Genomic DNA, 19358 nt, shown 5'->3' on the forward strand with positions numbered 1-19358 from the left:
GTGTGTGTCTGTGTATGTGTGTGTGTGCATGCGTGTGTGTGTGTGTGTGTGTGTGTGTATGTGTGTGTGTGTGTGTGTGTGTTGGTAGGAGTTGGACAGAAGACAACTCTGAGTTCCTTAGTCACTGACTATCTTTTTATAAAAAGGAATTTATTTTTATTTATGTATGTGTATACATCTGTGTATATATGTGGGGCATCTCAGGGACCAGAGGAGGGAGCTAGATCTTCTGGAGCTAGAGTTACAGCTGCTTGTTAGCACTGTGTAGGTGCTAGGATCTGAACATGCTATTCCTTATGATGGCTCTTAGCTGCTGAGCCATCTCTCCAGCCCCCCATTAGCACATTTTTAGGACATTTATGTCTGTCTGTCTGTCTTTGAGTTTGTGTGCATGCTGCAGTGTATGTGTATAGTGGATTGGGTTTTTCCTTCCACCATGTGTGCCCTGCAGTTAGGACTTGGGACACCAGGCTCTATGGCAAATGCCTTTCCCATGTTGCTAGCCATTCACCTTTCTTCTTCTTTTAAGGCACTATCTTCAGACTCACTAAGTAGGTTAGACTGGCTGAACCCTCCATACCCCATCTCTGGATTCTCAGTGCTGGAATTACAAGGGTGGGCAGCTATACTTCACCAACTCAGTCTCTTTCTTTCAGCCCTTATTTATCTTTGTGGGATAAGATGGTGGCTGCAGAAACTCAACTTCTAGAGTCGCAGCTTCAGAAAAATTTCTAAAAAAAAAAACAAACCAGACACTTGGGGGCATGAAGTATCTGGATGCCTGTGGGCTGGGGAGGGGCATTACACAGACAGAGGCAGGAAGGAGTGTCCTTCCCTATCCTGAGCATATGGTTTGTCTAGGGCTCACAGGGCACTCTTGTTCTTTTCCCTCCAAGAGAAATATTTGCAGGAATCCCCCAATCTGATCCCTTAAGACAGGCACTAACGTGGTAGGTAATGATGCAGTGGGTATTCAGGGTTTCTGCCTCTCAGCCACATTACCATAACATGGAAGATACAAGGGAGAGGGAAAACCAAACCAGCATGTGGAACCTGGGGCTGGATTTGAGCTCCTTGGAGTGGGAAGGAGGAAGGCGCTTTGTGTCCCTGTTTATTTCTATCTGGGGCAAAGCTGGTCACACAACATGGTTCATTCTGGAAACTGGACCCCAGTCTGGGCTAAGGAGAGCAGAGGAGTGAGGGGCAGGTGGGTGTCACCTTAATGAAGAATGTGAGGTTTCATGCTCCTATTCAGGTCAGACAAGCTGCCTGTCACCCTTGTTCAGGGTCACCTAACAAACGAGGGCTCCTGACTTTTGAATCTTTCTGTCACTGGTCTGGCTGACATAGAAGGAGTCTGCCTAGTCGCTCTGAGAAGTCGGCCCGCCCCCAGAGTAATGGCCCAGGATGAGATAAACAGAAGCCACGTAGCAGTGCACGCTCAGCATGGGATATTGCTGCTCTCCAGCCAGAGATGGACAGCAGCCTCAGGTTGGCTACCCATCAGGAACCTGGATAGGCAGTGACCCTGCATGGGGCAGGAGAGTTGGTGTACCTACCCATGGAAGATCCAGGTGCTACACTCATCAGCCTTGGTGATGTAGTTCTCAGGAAGCAGCCCAGAGCAGCCAGTGGTCAGCGAGGTGCCATAAATCCAGCCCTCACTGGTGCTGGTCTGTTCCATGGGAGACATAAAGATGAAGTCCCCTGGGACCAACTCCAGCTCGTCATCATTCTGAGGTGAATAGGGATAGATCACCTGTAACGTCTGCAAACAAGGAGAAGACCCATGAGATCAGACTCGTCTACTATTCTTTTGAGCACCTGAGGTCCTAGACTGTACTCGACATACACGATGGCAAAGTACGCCGCATATAGGAGTCCCTGGGGTCACAGGCTTCTGATCAGAAAGCACTTCTCTCACCAATGTCTCATGGATGGAGAGGTACCTGGGGTTCCAGAACCTTCCAGAATACCAGCCATGCTTTTCACTTCCTGACAAGACTCAGAAGCAAGTGCTTCTGGAACTCACAGAAAGCTGGAAGGTTCTTCTGGGCAATTGCTGGACATACAGATAATCATTTCCCCTGCACCATCTGCTGTGGCAAGCAAGCAGTAGGCAGATGGAGATTGTACGAGGAGACTTGTCTTCTACATAGGCTCCCAGACAGGCCAGTGGGAGTCACTTCTACTGGGATGAGAATAAAGGATGTCTCTGTGTGTGTGTGTGTGTGTGTGTGTGTGTGTGTATGTGTGTGTGTGTGAGATGTCTCTGTATACAGGAGCTCTCAGAGGACAGAAGAGGGCATCAGATTCCTTGGAATTGTGTTACAGAACATTGTGAGTGTCGTGTGAGCACTGGGAATCAAGCCCAGGTCTTCTGCAGGAGCAGCCAGTGCTCTGAGCTGCTTGGGAAGGATGGCCCTTTCCCTGTGACTCTGGATACCGCACAAAGCACAGCCCATGCTGTCAAGGCTGTCTTTAAGCCTACAATTGTAACAAAGACCCTGAACGAATGAAAGCAGTCTCTCCTAGATACCAACGTGTGTAAACAGAAAGAAACCACTTCTGCTAGAGAGCAGATGGAGACCACATGTCTATTCTCTGAGCTCAGGAAAAGCCCCCAGGGCAGCCATGAGGCCAGGTCATGTGGCCCATGTGTCCTACGTGGGGGGGTGGGGGGGGTGGTGCTTCTTTTCTTGGTGTATATAAGCATCATAATCCTAGATTTTTTAAAAAAAAAATCTTAGTCATTTATTTTATATATAATTTTTATAACCAGTGAGGGACCTCATAGGAAGGAAATTATAACCTATAATTATAACCTTATGTGTTTCCAGACAGCCAGAAAGGTGGCTTTCACAGCTTTCCCAGAGGCTCTAGATCTGGAAGTGACAGGCTACATACTCTGACTCCCATCTTCAGAGTCTTTAGCTTTGGTTTCCATTAGTGCCGGGACTATAAAGGTTAAGGAGAACAAAAGTTTGTGCCACCATCACTGGGCATGATACTCAACTTTAAGTGCTGGGCTAGGAAGACTTCTGAGTTGCACTTTAAGGAAGTACAGGAGGACAGAGCCTTGCAGGGCTCTAGGTACTTCCTGTGGCCCGGGATTCCTGATCCTGGGGCCTAAGGCCAGTGCTGGGACATCTGAACTAGCCAGCTTGCTGATGTTACTATGAGTCACCAAAACCTGCTATAAAGACAGAGTTCTGCTGTGTGTGGGATACAGCTGAAATCTCAGCCCTGTGGAGGCTGAGATGGAGGATCACCTTGAGGCCAGCCTGGTCTATATAGTGAGTCTGGGCAAGCAAGTTCTTATTTCAAAATAAATACCAAACCAAACCAAACAAACCATTTTCTGGAAGTCTCCAAAGGAAAAAGCCAGGAAAACCTAGTTTCTCTCAGAGGCCAAAGTTGATAATGCAGGTTTTTGTCTCCCTGGTTTTCTAGTTAGGGTTCTTGTTTCTGCCTTTAATTCTCCAATTATCTTTCAGTTGCTTGTCTGTCTGTCCTCTAATCACCTTTCTCTCTCCCTGTACCTCTCCTCCCTGTCCCTCTCCAATCTTCATGTAAGCCAAGCAAGAGCCCGGATGAATTGTTTTTTTAAAAAAAAACTATTTTAAAAGACAAAAATTACTCACTAGAGCTCTCTTTTAAGCTCATTTCTAGGTGGGCAGGGAAAGGCAGCATTGCTTTTCCTGGAACAGGGCATAGTCAAAACTGCTCAGCTCCTTGAGCATAGCACATTTTTGGCTCAGAGTACCTCTGGCCTGGTAGTACAGTCTTCCCTTTGAAGAACTTAGAGCAACTCAGAAGTCTTCCTAGCCCAGCACTCAAGTTGAGTATCATGCCCGGTGGTGATGGCACAAACTTTTAATTCCCAGCAGAGGAAAGCAGATGTCTGAGTTCTGAATTTGAAGACAGCCTGATCTACAGAGCAAGTTCCAGGACAGCTAAGGCTATACAGAGCAACTCTGTCTCGAAAAACTAAAAACAAAACAAAACAAACCAAAACAAGCTGAGTATCCCATCCCAGACATCCTTGAGAGCATCAAGGCTCAAGGAAGATTGGAGACAAAATATCCTAGGGATATGGTAGAGGGACAGTAAATAACTTTGATTGACTATATAACCTAATAATGAGAGGAGCTCAGCAAATCTAACATTATAACCGGAGGCTGGGGGTGTAGGTTAGCAGTGGAATGCATGCTCATGTGATTCTGGGTACAGTCGCCAGCACCAACAAACACACAAACAATAATTCAGGCCCAAGTGTTCTCTGTTTCTTTCCACCCACAAAAGTAGATACAAAAATCTTGACCAAGTCTGAGAGGCACTAAACCCAGGCCTCACTTGCCCTACATCATGCTAACTTTTGTATTATGTTTATAATCTGTTTCTAAGAATTCCTGAGAGAGGGAGAGAGAGAGAGAGAGACAGACAGAGAGAGAGAGAGACAGAGAGAGAGACAGAGAGAGAGACAGAGAGAGAGACAGACAGAGAGACAGAGAGAGAGAGAGAGAGAGAGAGAGAGAGAGAACAGCCGCTAAGAGCACCGGCTGCTCTTCCAGAGGANAGAGAGAGAGAGAGAGAGAGAGAGAGAGAGAGAACAGCCGCTAAGAGCACCGGCTGCTCTTCCAGAGGACCTGGCTTCAGCTCCCAGCACTCACGGTCTCCTGGAACTCCAATTCTGGGGGAATCTGACACCCTCTTTGGCCCTCTGTGGGCACTGTGAACATGTGGCACACAGACATACATGCAGGCAAAACACTCATACACATAAAATAAAAATAATACTCAAACCAGTCTCGTATCGAGCTTAGTTCTCTCTCCCTCATTACACCAGAGACCAAACACAAAGGTAGCTGACTGCAGCGGCAGGGATGCGATTTTGTTGCATCTGCCCCAGGTAGCTGTTATGGCAACAGCTTTCCACACATCTCCCATATCCTTGCAACAGTCTAGGAAACATCTCCACCACAGAGAGAACTAAGAACTGAAAACAATATATACACCTTATGGGTACACCCTTATGTTGGTGCATGTGTAGGTCAGGGGGTTAATGTTGAGTGCTTTTGGAAGCCAGAGGGGGGCACGGTGTCCCCTTTAGAGGCAGTCGTGAGCCCCTGGCATAGGCGCTGGGTCATTGAATACTCATCATTGCTGAGCTATCTCTCTAGTCCCCTTCTGCCTTATTTTTTGAGACAAGGACTCTCACTGAACCTGGAAGTTCAGGGATCCTCCTATCTCTGCCTCCCTAACACTAAGATTATAGGTATATGCACAGAACTTTTGATTTCCTGATATGAGTGCTGGAACATTGAATTCTGGCCCCCAGGCTTGCCCTGAGCCATCTCCCCAGCCTGTGTGTCTGTTTGCTTGCTTTTCAGTTGGTTGGTTGGGCTTGTTGTTGTTGTTGTTGTTTGCTTTGTTTTAGTCAAGGACTCATATAGCCCAGGCTGGCCTTGAACTCACTATGTACCTGAGGATAACCTTGAATTTGTAATCGCCCTGCCTCTGGGATTACAGGTGTGTACCACTATATCCACTTTTATGTGGGGATGGGACTCGAACCCAGAGATTCATGGATTCCAGGCAAGCACTCTACAAATCGAGCTACATTCCGAGTCTGTAATTTACAGAAATTGTCTGTTTCTATTCTGTCTTCCTTCTGGGAACAGAATGAAGGAGGAGGAAGGTAGGAGACTAAAACACGAGACAGGGAACCTAGCGGGGCAGTGGGTGCCTTATCAAAAGAGACTATAATAACTGAGCTTTGGAAAATAAGAGATAAAGGGGGCCAAGTTATTTTTAGAATAATTCATGTGGGCATTTGCAGCCTCTTTCCTTCTACACACACTGAGCAGAATATGGGTCATGCAGAAAAGCAGTTACCCTTGGAGTTAACCGGAGGGCAGTGCTCATTAGAAGACAAACCCTGTAAAATTCCATGGCTCCTTCTCCTCTTACAAAGGTAACTTCTCCGAGGCCAGTGCACAGTCGACCCTGACCTTTCATTCTGCCCGTGTCCTTGGAAAAGAGTCTGACCATCACATTTCTGCCTAGCATCCTTAAGGAGCAATCTTGGTAATTCCAGGAGATGCCAACATTCTTACGATTAGATGTAGTCTGCTTATTCTGTCTCATCAGCACCAATGACTGAAGAATGTTCACAGCAGGAAAGTCAGGCAAGGCCTGGCCTCACCACTCCCGAAGCGCCATACCTCGAAGCTTTGGTTCTTAGACTGACTCTTAACACTTCCCAAACCACAAGGTTGCCTGGGCACAGCAAGACTTTCTGTCTGTTTCTGTTTTTTTTTTTTTAAACTTATTAAGAAAGTACAAAAGAATTGTCTAAACGACCTGTAGGCTAACAGCAATAGCAACAAAAAAACCTTTTGGCGTAGTTGAAAAATTGAGAAACATGTAACTATTGCTTAATAAATGTAATTAAGCTAGAAGCCAGTTGTTCATCTGACCACAGTAGCTATCCACTAACCCTGGGGTTCATTCCAAAACCCAGAGGGTAGGCCTGAAATTGTAGATAGTGCCAAACACACTCTCCATGTTTATTATATTATTTTCTATTAGTAGCTATGGTCAAATTTAATTTATAGACTGAGAACAAAACCAGTAATAGAAAAGTTCTAATAATACATTGTAATAAAGTTATTGAAGAGCCATGAGTTTGTGTATGTGTGCACTGTGTATGTAGCACATGCATTCATGGATGCATTAAGTGCATAGCCCCCCATGTGTTTGTGAGCCTGTGTACACACATATGGAGTCCAGAGAAAGAGGTTGGGTGTCTTCTTCTATTGGTCACCACTTTATTCTCTTGAGACAGGGTCTCTCTCAGATCCCGGAGCTCATCATAAACCTATGCTAGCTCCTAGAATTCTTCAGTCGGCCTCTCAACTCTGAGGTGACAGGAATGTGGGCTTCTGTGAGCATTGGAGACTTGAATTCACATCTTCATGTTTGCACAGCAAGCGCTCCTACCCCTCCATGGGCCATCTCCCTAGCACTACTTGGGAAACGGTAGCTTCTGATAGCTGAAATCGTGAGTGAAAGGGAACCAGCAGACACTGCAGGATTATTGTATGCGGTCTTTCCTTAGACAGATCACCTGCCTTTGCTGATCAAAAGACTGAGTCTGTTTCCTGTGGCCTCAATTGTACGCCTGCTTCACAGCAGACAGTCAACCTCTGAGTCTTCTTTAAGATAAAAAAAAGTTTAGCAAGGACTAAAAGATTAGTCCTTCTGAGAGCCACGTGATTGACTGAGAAGCCATGCTGACTACATCCAAAGAGGGATGCTAGAACTTTGACCCATTTGTCTATAGTAGGATTCAGTTACATTCACTCACATCTTCCATTGTAGAGTCCACAGCTTCTCAAAGGGACCAGGCGAGATCTCTTCTTACATTTGCCTGTCCTCTCTCCATTGCTGGACTCGAAGCTCCTTTCTTATAAGTGTATTCAGTGTGTGTGTGTGTGTGTGTGTGTGTGTGTGTGTATGCACAGTGAGGTCACAAGGCAACCCACAAGATTCCGTTCTCTCCTTCTAACCCGTGGGTTCCAGGAATTGAACTCAGGTCATCAGGCTTGACAGCAAGTGCCATCACCCACTGAGTTACCTCATTGGCCCTTAAAACTTCTTAAGTGCAAATTTTTAAAAATTCTGCACGCCCAGTGGTACCTTGCATGCTTTAAATATGATATCCGTGGATTTTGCCTGGGGGCATGCAGGGCTACAGGGAAACATTACCTCATGGTTAGCAAACCGGATATCCCGAGAGAATATGGTGGCCACCCAGTCGCATCCTAGCTTGACGTCAATGTTCTGAGCAAGCTTCTCTAGGGTGGGTAGGTGGCTGGCTTGGAAGTGGTAGGCCAGCGTCACATGCAGCTGCTTCTTATGAGGCTCCACGTGCACTTCTGAAAGGAGGGAGATAGAAAGAGGAAATCACAACCATGGAGGAGAAGAAAGAAAGGGCCCAGAAAGGTGTCCTGTTCCCCAAATAACAATAAAGCCAGTCCCTCGGAGAGGTAGCAGTGGAATTAAAGGGGTGGATCTCAGGCCCCAATCAACCCACTGTTCCAGAGATAGAAAGCCCCACGACAGATGGCTTTTCAGCAGGAGCTGAGGATGGGTTCCGGGTTAATCTTTTTGGCTCACTCCTCCTGACAAATCCAAGGACTCATCACCAGCCCCTCCATTCAGATGAAGCAAAGGAGATCTAGAAGGCCAATGTGATTGATGCAGAAATACAATGTGGGTTTTATGACTGAGGGACTGCTGGAGCGGTTGTCTTCTTCTGGGATAGGATTTCCTGGATTCTGGGAGTGTGGTGAAAAAGAAGGGCCTGGGGAACATCTCACAGTATGAAGTAGGCTTTCCTAACAACACGTACGTGAATAGTTACTTGTAGGGAGCTGTCCTGGATATCACAGAGTATTCAGTAACACCCCCCTCCCCGCGGATGGCAGCAGCACCCCAAGTCATAACCCCCAAATCATGCCTCATATTAGCAAATGTCCCCCCCCCAGGGTGACACTGCTCCAGGCTGTGGTCCACTCATTTAAGGGTGCATACCATTATTCTAAAACACTAAAAATAAAGCGGAGCAAACCTACCAACATGAGGGGTGAGCTCTAATCCCCCTTTGTACGCTTCATGAGAAAGACCTGCCTGCTTCCCAGGAGAGAACCAAGAAGAAATTAAGGGAGTCAGTCAAGTCTCAGAGAATAGCAGGTCAGATAGAGCAGAAAACTGGTATTCCGGGATTTAGTCCCTTTCCAATTACACTGCAGGGTGTTTTTGTAGGGTGAGTCCATGAGACGGGTGCTTGTGGCTGTTTCCACTATACTCTGGGTCCTCAGTACTTGCTGATGAAATGAATGCACATGGGTGGGCCTTCTCGAGCCACCCAGAAAGAAGAACAACACTAAATATACTCGCAGAAGGAATCTGGGTGAACCAGTAATTCTAGACGACACAGGCTTGAGTTCTAGGGCAAAGACATAATGACCTACTTTCCCCAAAGCTAGACCAGATACAAGTCAGGGTTGTGCAGTTCTACAGATAACCACCAGGGGGCACCACAGGGACAGAGCCCTGAAACCACCAAGTTCTTAGTGACAGGAGATTCTTGGAGAGGGACTGGCAGTCTCCCATTCCCACAGGGGAAACCAGTTCCTTGACTGTCTCTCAGTCTGTCCACACTGTCTTTATTTTTAGATTGGTTGCCAGGAACCCCCCCCCCCCCCAGAAAACTGAAAGGTAAAAAAGCAAACAAACAGAAGAAAACAAACAAACAAACAAATCAAAACACACAAAGAGCCAAAGTGGACTAGGTAGCTTATCTGATGTACCTTTTTGGTTGCTTGTCTTCCATTGTCTTTCAGTTACTTTGTATGTCAATGGACTTGATGATAATGGTAGCAATTTCTTGTTTATGAAAATGCAAATTATCCCCTGGAAATGCAGCTGACAGTTGCTTCAGGGTAAGAACCAGTTTTTTATTTATTAAAGAATTTATTCCAAATTTTATGATCTACATAAAAAAGAATCTGCCACAGTGCTGCTTTCCTGATTTGTAAAGGATATGGGGCTTTATTTGTTTTTTGTAGTGATTTAGTGGACTGATACTATTTAGTGGGACTTAAAAAAATTCTTCAAGGGCAATGTGAAGAGAGGCGATTTTCCCTTTGTTATTCTATCTCTCTGAAATGTTTCCTTTCTCGGTTAATTTAGTAAACCCATGGCTGGTCCCTGGCAGAAAGGGGGGAAATTCAATCTAAGAAGACCTCCTCCCCAAACCACAGGGAGTCTCTTCAGGACCTAGAGTTCTTTTGAGGGCTGATGCTGCAGTGCTTTGGGCTAAGCTCCTTGTGGGGGCTTCTCTGAAGGAATACCACACGCAATACAAATATCAGCCAAGACTGACACCCTGTAAGATAACCACTGACAAAGGAAACAATGGAGTAGATTGTATGGCTTGGATCAGGTCTTCCAGTCTTTGGCCAGCCCTAAGTATATGGCTGGAGAGCTGTGAGTATCCCCCAGTTTTTCATTCAGCACTTGGATTCAGGGGTTAGGGATTTAGCTCCCCTGCACTGGGCGAGCAAACACGAAACCCTGGATTCTATCCACAGAAACATGGGAAGCCAGATGTGGTGGTACACAGCTGGAATCCAGGAGCTGGTCACAGGAAGATTAAAAGTTCATGGCCCAGACTTTGCTACAAAATAGCTTTGAGACCAGCCTGGGCTACATGAGACCTTATTTCAACATCAACTGTACAACAAAATAACCTACCCACCCAACACTCTTCAACTTGGTGAATATTGTCATGATTCACTATACAGTGGCTTCACTCCACCACATCCACTGCTACGCAAGCAATGAATGGTCAGATCCAGATAAAAGCATGCATGAGTGGGGAGCTCAGAGGATGAAGGGTGCTCTCTTAGATCTGCACCGGAGGAGATGGAGACTACAAAGGGCTGCCTCTACAGTTCAGTGTGAACAGTTAAGTCCCTGGGAGTCGGGGAACAAGGCATGGGCAGCTAGCTCTTCAGCAGGTCAGCAGGACACAAAGAGGTATAACATTTTCACAAGGGATGCGGGGTGTACTTTGCCAGAAGGGTCCCTTTCTGCACGATCCTCTACCTCCTGTCTCCAGCCCTCTCCTCTGCAGAGGGTACCATCTGATCTTTAAAGTCCTCCCCCCACCCCCGGATGTTATAATGTTGAAGGCTTGGCTACCAGTCTGTGGTACCACATGGAAGAGGTGGGATCTCTAAGAGGTGGAGCCTACAGGGATGAATTTGGGTTATTAGGGATGTGCCTTTGAAGGGGACCTTGGGACCCAAGCCCCTTATGCTCACTCCTCCTGCTTTCCGGCCCCCTTGAGGTGAGCAGGTTTGTTCTGTATACTCCTGCCGGGATGCTTTGCCTTACCACAGGTCGACAGGCTAAGGATCCGACCACCGCTGGCTAAAAACTGTGGAATTATGAACCAAAATAAATTCGCTCCTCTTTGTAGGCTGAGGGTCCCATAACCATCTCCCATCCCTGTCCTTTTGACTTCTGATATTGAGATTCAGGACTGGGCTGACAGCCGTGGGTGTTTACCTGTTTTGGATGCAGCCTCTGCAGCAAAGTCAGCCGCGAACTTCTTGAGGACTTCAGCGCTGTCTTCCTTCACGAAGAGCCCGATGAAGTTGGAGGAGGTGTACAGCTCCAGGGGCAGTGGGGCTGAGAACTTACATTTCCATCGACTGACAGTAGTCTGCAGGGCTTCCCCCAGAGCATCCACCTTGCTGTCCTCGCACTGGGGATGGAAAACAGACAGGCGTCATTATAGTCCAGGGGTGGGGGGAGAGAGAAGCCTCCAGCCCCTCGGCACTCAGCCTGTCCCCAGAGAGCAGAGGCTGATGATGCAATTACTTAACCAGCATTCCTGTCCATGAAGAAGGGAAGAGCTTTGGGATCTCAATTATCCAGACACTGATTATCCATCCATCCATCCATCCAGTGGGCAAATGAAACTAAGAAATGCATCATGACATCTCTTCCCCTTCTCTTGCTCTGTTGTGATCCTGGGAACCTTGCCAGGATGCTACCCGATTTGTTAAGCAGAAAACAAAACCCAGGGCTAGGGTCCAGTTGTTGGTTAAAGGAAACACAGTTTCAGAGTAAATATTACAGTATGGTAACAACAGCTAGAAGCCACACAATGTATTCTTGAAAATTGCTAAAAGGGTGGATTTTAGATCTGGGAACAGGGTGCAGGGTTGGAGTCCTTTCTTAGCATGTGAAAGGCCTTGTGCTCAATTCACAGCCCTCAAGGGCAAGCAAGAAGATGAGGGTAGTAGGTGGTCAAGGTCTTACGGCAAGCCAACAAAGACGATAGGCAGTGGATATAGGAACTGGCTCAGTCAACATTCTATAATGCTTACGTAAATCAACAGTCACACCAGATACCAAAATCTGTCAATTATGTAAGTTCCGGGAGCTGGGGAGAGAGATGGCTCTCAGAGGCTAAGAACACTAGCTGTTTGTGGATGGCTTATATATGCTTGGACTAGGGAGTGCCACTATTAGAAGGTGTGGCCCTGTTGGAGTAGGTGTGTCACTGTGGGTGTGAGTTATAAGACCCTCATCCCAGCTAGCAGCCTTCAGATGAAGATGTAGAACTCTCAGTTGTGCCTTTACCACACCTGCCTGGTTGCTGCCATGTTCCTGCCTTGATGATGATGGACTGAACCTCTGAACCTGTAAGCCAGCCCCAATTAAGTGCTGTCTTTATAAGAGTTGCCTTGGTCATGGTGTCTGTTCACAGCAGTAAAACTCTAAGATACTGTTTTTGCTGAGGACCCACATTTGGCTCCCAGCACCTACCTACATGATGGTTCACAAGGCTCTCTCACTGAAGTTCCAGGGCACTCAACACCCTTCTCTGACCTCTGTGTGCACCAGGCATGGGAGTAGTGCACAGACCTACATCTATAAACTTAAAATAAAACAAAATGTAAATATAATCTGGAGGGAGGAGCAGAGTTGGTAGAGCGCTTGCCTAGCGTGCAGGAAGTGAAGGCTTCCATCTCCAGCCCCACAAAAAACTGGGCGGGGAGAAATATTTCAGATGTGGTAAGGTCACATCTACGAACTCAGTACTGAGAAAGAAAGCGAAGGTGGGAAGATCAGTAGTTCAAGGTCATGCTCAGCTTGACTGAGTTCCAGGTTAGACTGGGAGACTCTGCCCCCTGCACCTGCACCTGCCAAAAAGGCAGGCTAGGGAGATGAATCAATGCGAAGGAGTGCTTGCTTTGGAAGCATGAGGACGGGAGTTTTAATTCTAGGCATGGCACCCTGGAGTTATATTGTGTTGAGTCTCCTGGAGTTGTAGTTATAGACAGTAGTGAACCATCATGTGGGTGTTTGTTAGCGCAACACAGGAAACTTGAGGTAGTTGGAACCCAATAGCTCACTTAGTCAGTCAGCCTATTCCCCCGTCCCCCAAAGTGAGGTTCCCGTTCAACTAGAGGCCCTGTTTCTAGAGAATAAGGTATCTGAGATTCAAAGGAGGACCAGGGAGAAGAGAAGGAGGAGTGGGGAGATTGGGGGGGGGGTAGACAAACAAAGAAGTAAGAACACAGCCTCTAGCACTCTTTCAGCTGCTCCTCAGACAGCTGCTGTCTTCATCACCATTCCCATGATGCTTTGGCAGAAGAAAGAATGAGGCTGTGGAGCGGTGACATCATCCACCTACCCTCTTTGGAGGGTTGGGAGGAAGCATGAGTGTCTCTAAACCCTAACTGCTTTCCTGCAAGATCCTGGGATGATTCAGAGGAAGTGATAATCGATTTAATTTTCAGAGTGAGTTGCTAGAGACAAGGTGTTAGGAACATGTTATTTACCTGAGACACACACGAAGTGAGAATTCTCCAGAAGAAAAAAAAAACACAGCAAAATATATTTTTGAAAATTGTTTTAAAAGGCTAGCATCCTGCTTCGTGAAGTCCGAGCGTGTGGGTAAGTCAACTGCACCACTGTAGGGGGTGGAGGTAAGGGATGTAGGCTTCATCTGTCGTACCGTGGAGGACTGCCTTAGCCTCTAAGCAAGCTTTCCCACAGCTAGGGCGTGGATGAGGAACTGTGGCAGGAGAGAGTTATCTCTCAGTCCCTTGAAAACTCTAGTAAGACCTCGTGCTGATATCATGTGAGGGAAGTGGCTTTTCCTGTCTGTAAGCCACTTATCGTGATCCCTACTCTCTCCGTTCCTTCCCCTCTCCACCCAGAGAGTTGGCCAGGCATGGTGGTACATGCCTATAATCACACTACTGGGGAGGTTGAGGCAGGAGGATCAGGAATGCAAAGATCAGGAGCTTCCTGTTGTCCTCAGTGATGTAGCAAGCTTCAAGCTAGCCTGGGCTATGAGGCTCTGTCTCAAAAATAAACAGGAAGAAGTGAAGCTCACTTGGAGTACACACCATACAAGCACAAGGATGTGAGTTCAAAGCCCGGAACCACCTAAAAAAGCTAGGTGTGGTAGCATGCGCTTGTGATCGATCCAAGGATCAGGGAGGCGAGACTGGGGATATCTCTGGGGCTTACTGGCCATTCAGCCTGCCTAGACTCCTTAGTGAGTTTCAGGCTAGACTACAAGGTGGATGGACGGCTTGTGAGAAATTACATCTGAGGTGGATAAGGTGCTCATGTGTGCATTCACACACACACACGTACACACACACACACTCATACTGATATTCCTATCCTAAGAGTGGAGTGAATAGACAGTAAACACACATGAAGAAGCTACATCAATGGCTGACAGGCCAGATTTCCACCCACCAAGGGTCAGGCTTATCCTTCCAGTTGTAGAAGTATATTACTGTCCTGATGCATTGAACTCAGATGTTCTAAGGCCTCAACTGATGCCAGGAGCCTGAAAGTAAGGTGAGGCCCTCACTGTGGACCACACTGACCCCTGGGAGGTCCACCCAGTGCTGAGAGCTCCTAAATATCTCCTTGATCTTCCAGAAAAGCTCCGATTTTCAGTTCCGGTCCTCAGGGGCTGGCTGAGACACCGGGGAGACAGGGAGTGCAATGTGGCTCACCATGAAGAACTGGCAGAGGGTGATGTGGGGGAAGATGTTGTGGGCCTTGTTCTTCCCGCAGATCTGCTTGGACTGCTGCCAGAAGTCAGAGAGCTTCTGGGCTAATGGCCCTGTCGGGCGGAGGTAGAGGACATACTCCCGAGGCAGGGGGTCATCCAGGAAGGGGTCGCCCACATGGGAGAACAACCTGTGGGAGATAAGAGAGACAAGAAGGCCTTGCTGGAGGACAATGGATGAGGAGGAAGGGAAGAGGCTCCCCACCCCAGGACCACAGGGAGGAGGGCTTCCATTTGTGCTATAAGAATCCATCCTTTGAAGCTTACACACCCAACCAACTCTCAGATGGGGAGGCTTCTGTTCTCCCCATCCCACAACTCCCTAAAAAGAAACCCAAGCCGCTCTCCAGGAAGCATCCTTGGGTTAACTCCAAATCTCTTCCCCACAGAGGAGTTTCCTTGCACACACTCCGTCCTCCAGCTCAGTCTACTCCGGAGCTCTTACGCCTCCAAAGCAGAAGGAAGGTCCAGGAGGGTGGCCTGTGGGCTTCTCCCTGGGAATGACATCCTCGTAAACGAGTGAGACATTTTTCTCAATTGGCCAGCTCAGCATCCACAGTGCACAGTGAATCTTGAGGTGACTGGCAGACCTCAGATAATGGGAGCCTCTATCTGGGAGGATTTTGAAAGCCTTTAAACAGATCCAAGGAGATACACACACCCTGGGGCCAGGGCAGAGGAGGCAGTCAGCTTGATAAATGGGCCTGTCTCTTCCCCTCCAGGAAGGGTCCATTAGAAAAAGACTGCACACCCGCACTCATCACAGACACTCAGAGTTAATTACATGCTATTTTCTCAATTTATTTATTTCATACCAACCAGTCACATGCTGCCTGAACGCTTCTTCCTCCCGTGGATGCCAGAGCTTTTTGTCTGCAAAAAGAAATCAAATATCTATTGTTAGTATTTTTAGCCTTCCCCTCAGCTCTTCTCAAGAGGGTGGAGTGGGCAGGGGCGACATCAGAGTTTGCGTTCCCTCCACGGCTATGTGGCGTAGGAAAGATGCCTGCAGCAGGGGCTCCCTGAGGGTCCCAGGAAGGCAGGTAGAGTCATCAATTTCCATGTAATTAGCATTGGATTTGCATGCAGCCCGACATCCCGACATCCCACCATCTATTTTCAGTTGTTTCCACATTAGGGTTTTATTTTCACTTCCCTAAAAGTTGTCGTGTCTTTGCTTTTTCTTCCTCGATTCTCACCCACTCATTTCCAATGACCTAGATCCCCTACAGAGCGGATTCTTACTCACCGCCCTTGATGGAATGGGTGAGGAAGGACATGAAGATGCCGTGCTAAATAGCTACAAGGACACTTGCATAAACTCATAAAAGAAGTGATCCCTCCTCTTTTTCCATGCCCAATGACCCAGGGGGATCCATCATCACTAACTATTTTACAGACACCTTTGGGGAAAAAAATAGAGCCAGGAGGTACTACTACCAGTTACTTCTGGAGAGACTGCTCGAAGCCCTCTTGATGGTGGGCCAGAAGCTACAGGAGATTCACTACAGTGAGCCCTGCAAGGCCAGGTCTGTCAGAGCCACAGAGATCTGGGTTCACATCCCGCTCCCATTCTGGGTGCGGGGAACAAAACTCACATGGTCCCTGTCCCTGTGGAATTCCATCCAGTAGGCAGGAAGACAGGAGCTAGAAGCTAACTATCTGATTATAGTGGGGGCAAGAACTGTGGAGGGAAGTGGGTATGATGGCAGACATCTTTGATCCAACACTGGGGGAAGCAGAAGTCAGCTTGGTCTACTACATAGAGAATTCCCCACCAGCCAGGGCTACAAGGTGAGACCTTGACTCAATAGTAATAGCAGTAGTAATGGTAGTAGTAGCAATAGTAGTAATAGTGGTAGTGGTAGCAATAGTAGTAGTAGTGGTAGTAGTGGTAGTAGTGGTAGTAGTGGTAGTAGTAGTGTTAGTAGTGGTAGTAATAGCAACAATAGTAGAAATAGTAATAGTAATGGTAATGGAGGGAAAGCCTGGGAACTCTGACAGCATACAGAGGTCTAATGACAGCACTGAGGCAGAGGCGCTGTGAACTGTAAGGGGGCGACTCACTGGGAGTGAGTGGCCTGGTGGTGGAAGACACTTAGCACCTCTACTCTGTCATCGAATCTAAAGATGGGGAGTATATCATGGAACCTTGGCCAGTGCCTGACACATCACAGGTGGCAGCCAGTAAGAGATCATTTTCAAAGCCGGGCATCAATATTTGATCACTTTTGTGACCCTTCCACTAAGGGCTTGGGCAGAAGGGAAGGGAAGGAATTCAAATTGAACTGTCACTCTTCCCAAGCATTCTTTTCCTTCTCGCCCTGTGGAACCTGGCCCTCTCTCTTTCATGACCGCCCCTCCTCCACGGACTACTCAGAGCCACGAGTGGGTGAGTCTCTCCGTCAAGCTGGGAGGGACCTCAGACATCACTTGTGAACCCAGTTTCTTCAGTCTCCCAAGCTAAACTCCAGTGGAGAGATGTGAAGAAGTCTGTTCAAAGCGAGCCTGACTGAGGTACCGCTTAGCAGAGGGGCTACGGTTCTACCACGGCTGAGAGCTAAGTCAGGCCCGGCTCCCCTGTGATCAGCTACCCGGAGCAGCACCGAGAGATCCAGACTTAACTCACTGAGATGAAGTCCCAGAGAAGTGAGGCAGACCCCTGGGAAAGGAAGCTGGTCAAAACCAGCCAGAAGCAGGGAGCACCCATCTCCACTATCACGCCTTTGACAGCTGTCCCAGGCTGAGACCCATGCCTCCCTTTCTTTTTTTTTTTTTTTCTTTTTTTTTTTAAGGTAGAGAAGCCACCTATACACAGAAGCCCACCAGTCAGGAGGAGTTGGAGGCCATTCAATGCCCCCAGAAGGACCCATTGTTCCAAAAAAACAATTGGAATGAGAACTCATTTTCAGACCAGACAATGTGCTATTTATATAAAGCATCCAATTTCTTTGTCTTGCACCCTTCCCCCCAATGAAATACAGCTGACTGAAATTTAATTTATTTCTTTGGAGGAGCCACGAGAATCCTCTGGAAATGAGAGATCTAATTAAGTTATGGTCTCCCTAACTTAAAAGACGTGTTTCGGAGAAGGTTCAAGGGGGTAGGGCGGTGGGTGGGGGGATGGATGGAGATAATGAAAGGCTTGAGTGTGATAAGTCTGCGATAAAGGTGAAAGAAACCTAAACAATTCTTTCTGCAGAACACAAGGCTGAGGGGGGAGAGTCACACCTAGCACACCCTGCCCAGTGAGGGTCAGCTGTGTTGGCAACAGTACAAAGGTTTTAAACACTGGTTTTAAACCTTTCTCTCTTTCGATTTATTTTACTTGTATGTTTGTCTGCATGTCTGTATATGTACTGAGTTCATGCCTTGTTCCTGCAGAGGTCGGAGCACTGAATCCCATAGAACCGGAGTTCTAGATGATTGTGAGCCAGCATGTGGGTGCTGGGAACTAAACTCTGGTCCCCTGGAGGAGCAGCAAGAGCTTTTAACTGCTAACTCTCCGGCTCCCTGCCTTGCTTTTTGGGGGGATGAGGCCAGAGGACCAGCAGGAGTTGGTTCCCTCCTTTGGTAAGGGATTGGATTCAAGTTGTCGGGCTTTGTGGTGAGCACCCACTGGTTCTTAAACATACTTCTAAAGGTTTCTAGAAAGTAAATCCGTAAGTCTGAAACAGAGGAGTGAATGTGCTTAGGCAGGGAAAACCCCATTCCCACGAGGGAGGCCGGGAGGCTCAAAGCAAGCTGGTTACAACTCGGGATTGAGCCTGTTCCCAGAACTCTGCCCACAGAACAGGCAGGCACAGAAGAGCAGCTGCACAAGACTCTCAGCTCTGCTGGGCTGAAGAGCGAGTTGCCATAGAGCGCCACCCCCACGGCCTACCCGCTGGGGCCAATGCCAAGGGCTAGTGGGAGTGTAGAAGAACAGCCAAGCCCCAGCTCAGGCCGCATCTGCTCCCCTCAGAGCAACTCAGATGCAGGCGGGGGGTTCACTTCAGAGTTGGCCCGAGGCCTCAGCAGATGGAGAAGCTCCCCTTCAGCCTGGACTGTGGGAGCTCAGCCCCACCTTCAGGTTTCACTGGGACAGTTCAGCAGCCGAGGACTCTTGGTCAGTGGTCTCACCTGAGACCAGTGAGTGGGACTCTGTGAGTTCCCAGCATTTGGTTCCATCAAACAGCCTGGCCTTGAATGACATCTAACATTCATTTGTAGTTGACTAGGAAACAAAGCGTCCCATCTTCTGCCCACCAAGGAAGGAGACCAGCACAGCTGATACAAAAGCAAGGGCTGATGGACAAGCTGGACAAGCCAAACAGGCCACTATGGAGGTCCTAGACACTGGGAGGAGTCAGTAGTATCACCAACCAACCACCTATGGTCTGCTCTGCTGGGGGTTCTCTCATTTGCTGGTGGTCCTCCCCTTTGCTGGAGGTCCTCCCCTCTGCTGGGGGGGGGTCCTCTTCTCTGCTGGTGGTCCTCCCCTTTGCTGGAGGTCCTCCCCTCTGCTGGGGGGTCCTCTTCTCTTCTGGGGGTCCTCTCCTCTGCTGGGGTCCACCTCTCTGCTGGTGGTCCTCCCCTTTTCTGGGGGTCTTTTCCTCTGCTGGTGATCCTCCCCTTTGGTGGGGGTCTGTGGCCTCCCTTCCCCCAGCCTGGAACCTGCTTGCTCAAG

General features: G+C 48.0%; 1 protein-coding gene across 2 annotated transcripts in view; it reads right to left on the reverse strand.

Moving 5' to 3' along the window:
* Ubash3b (ubiquitin associated and SH3 domain containing B) overlaps window positions 1-19358 on the reverse strand; it is a 146475-nt gene that overhangs the window by 23475 nt on the left and 103642 nt on the right. For both annotated transcript variants that reach the window (XM_021172197.2, XM_029481520.1), the window contains exons 2-6: window positions 15509-15562; window positions 14634-14820; window positions 11146-11344; window positions 7774-7943; window positions 1560-1768 (exon numbers count right to left, since the gene is read on the reverse strand). In XM_021172197.2, coding sequence (XP_021027856.1) covers window positions 1560-1768; window positions 7774-7943; window positions 11146-11344; window positions 14634-14820; window positions 15509-15562 — 819 coding nt within the window. The remainder of the gene's footprint in view (window positions 1-1559; window positions 1769-7773; window positions 7944-11145; window positions 11345-14633; window positions 14821-15508; window positions 15563-19358) is intronic.

This window comes from Mus caroli, chromosome 9, assembly GCF_900094665.2.
Source record: "Mus caroli chromosome 9, CAROLI_EIJ_v1.1, whole genome shotgun sequence".
Lineage (NCBI taxonomy): Eukaryota > Metazoa > Chordata > Mammalia > Rodentia > Muridae > Mus > Mus caroli.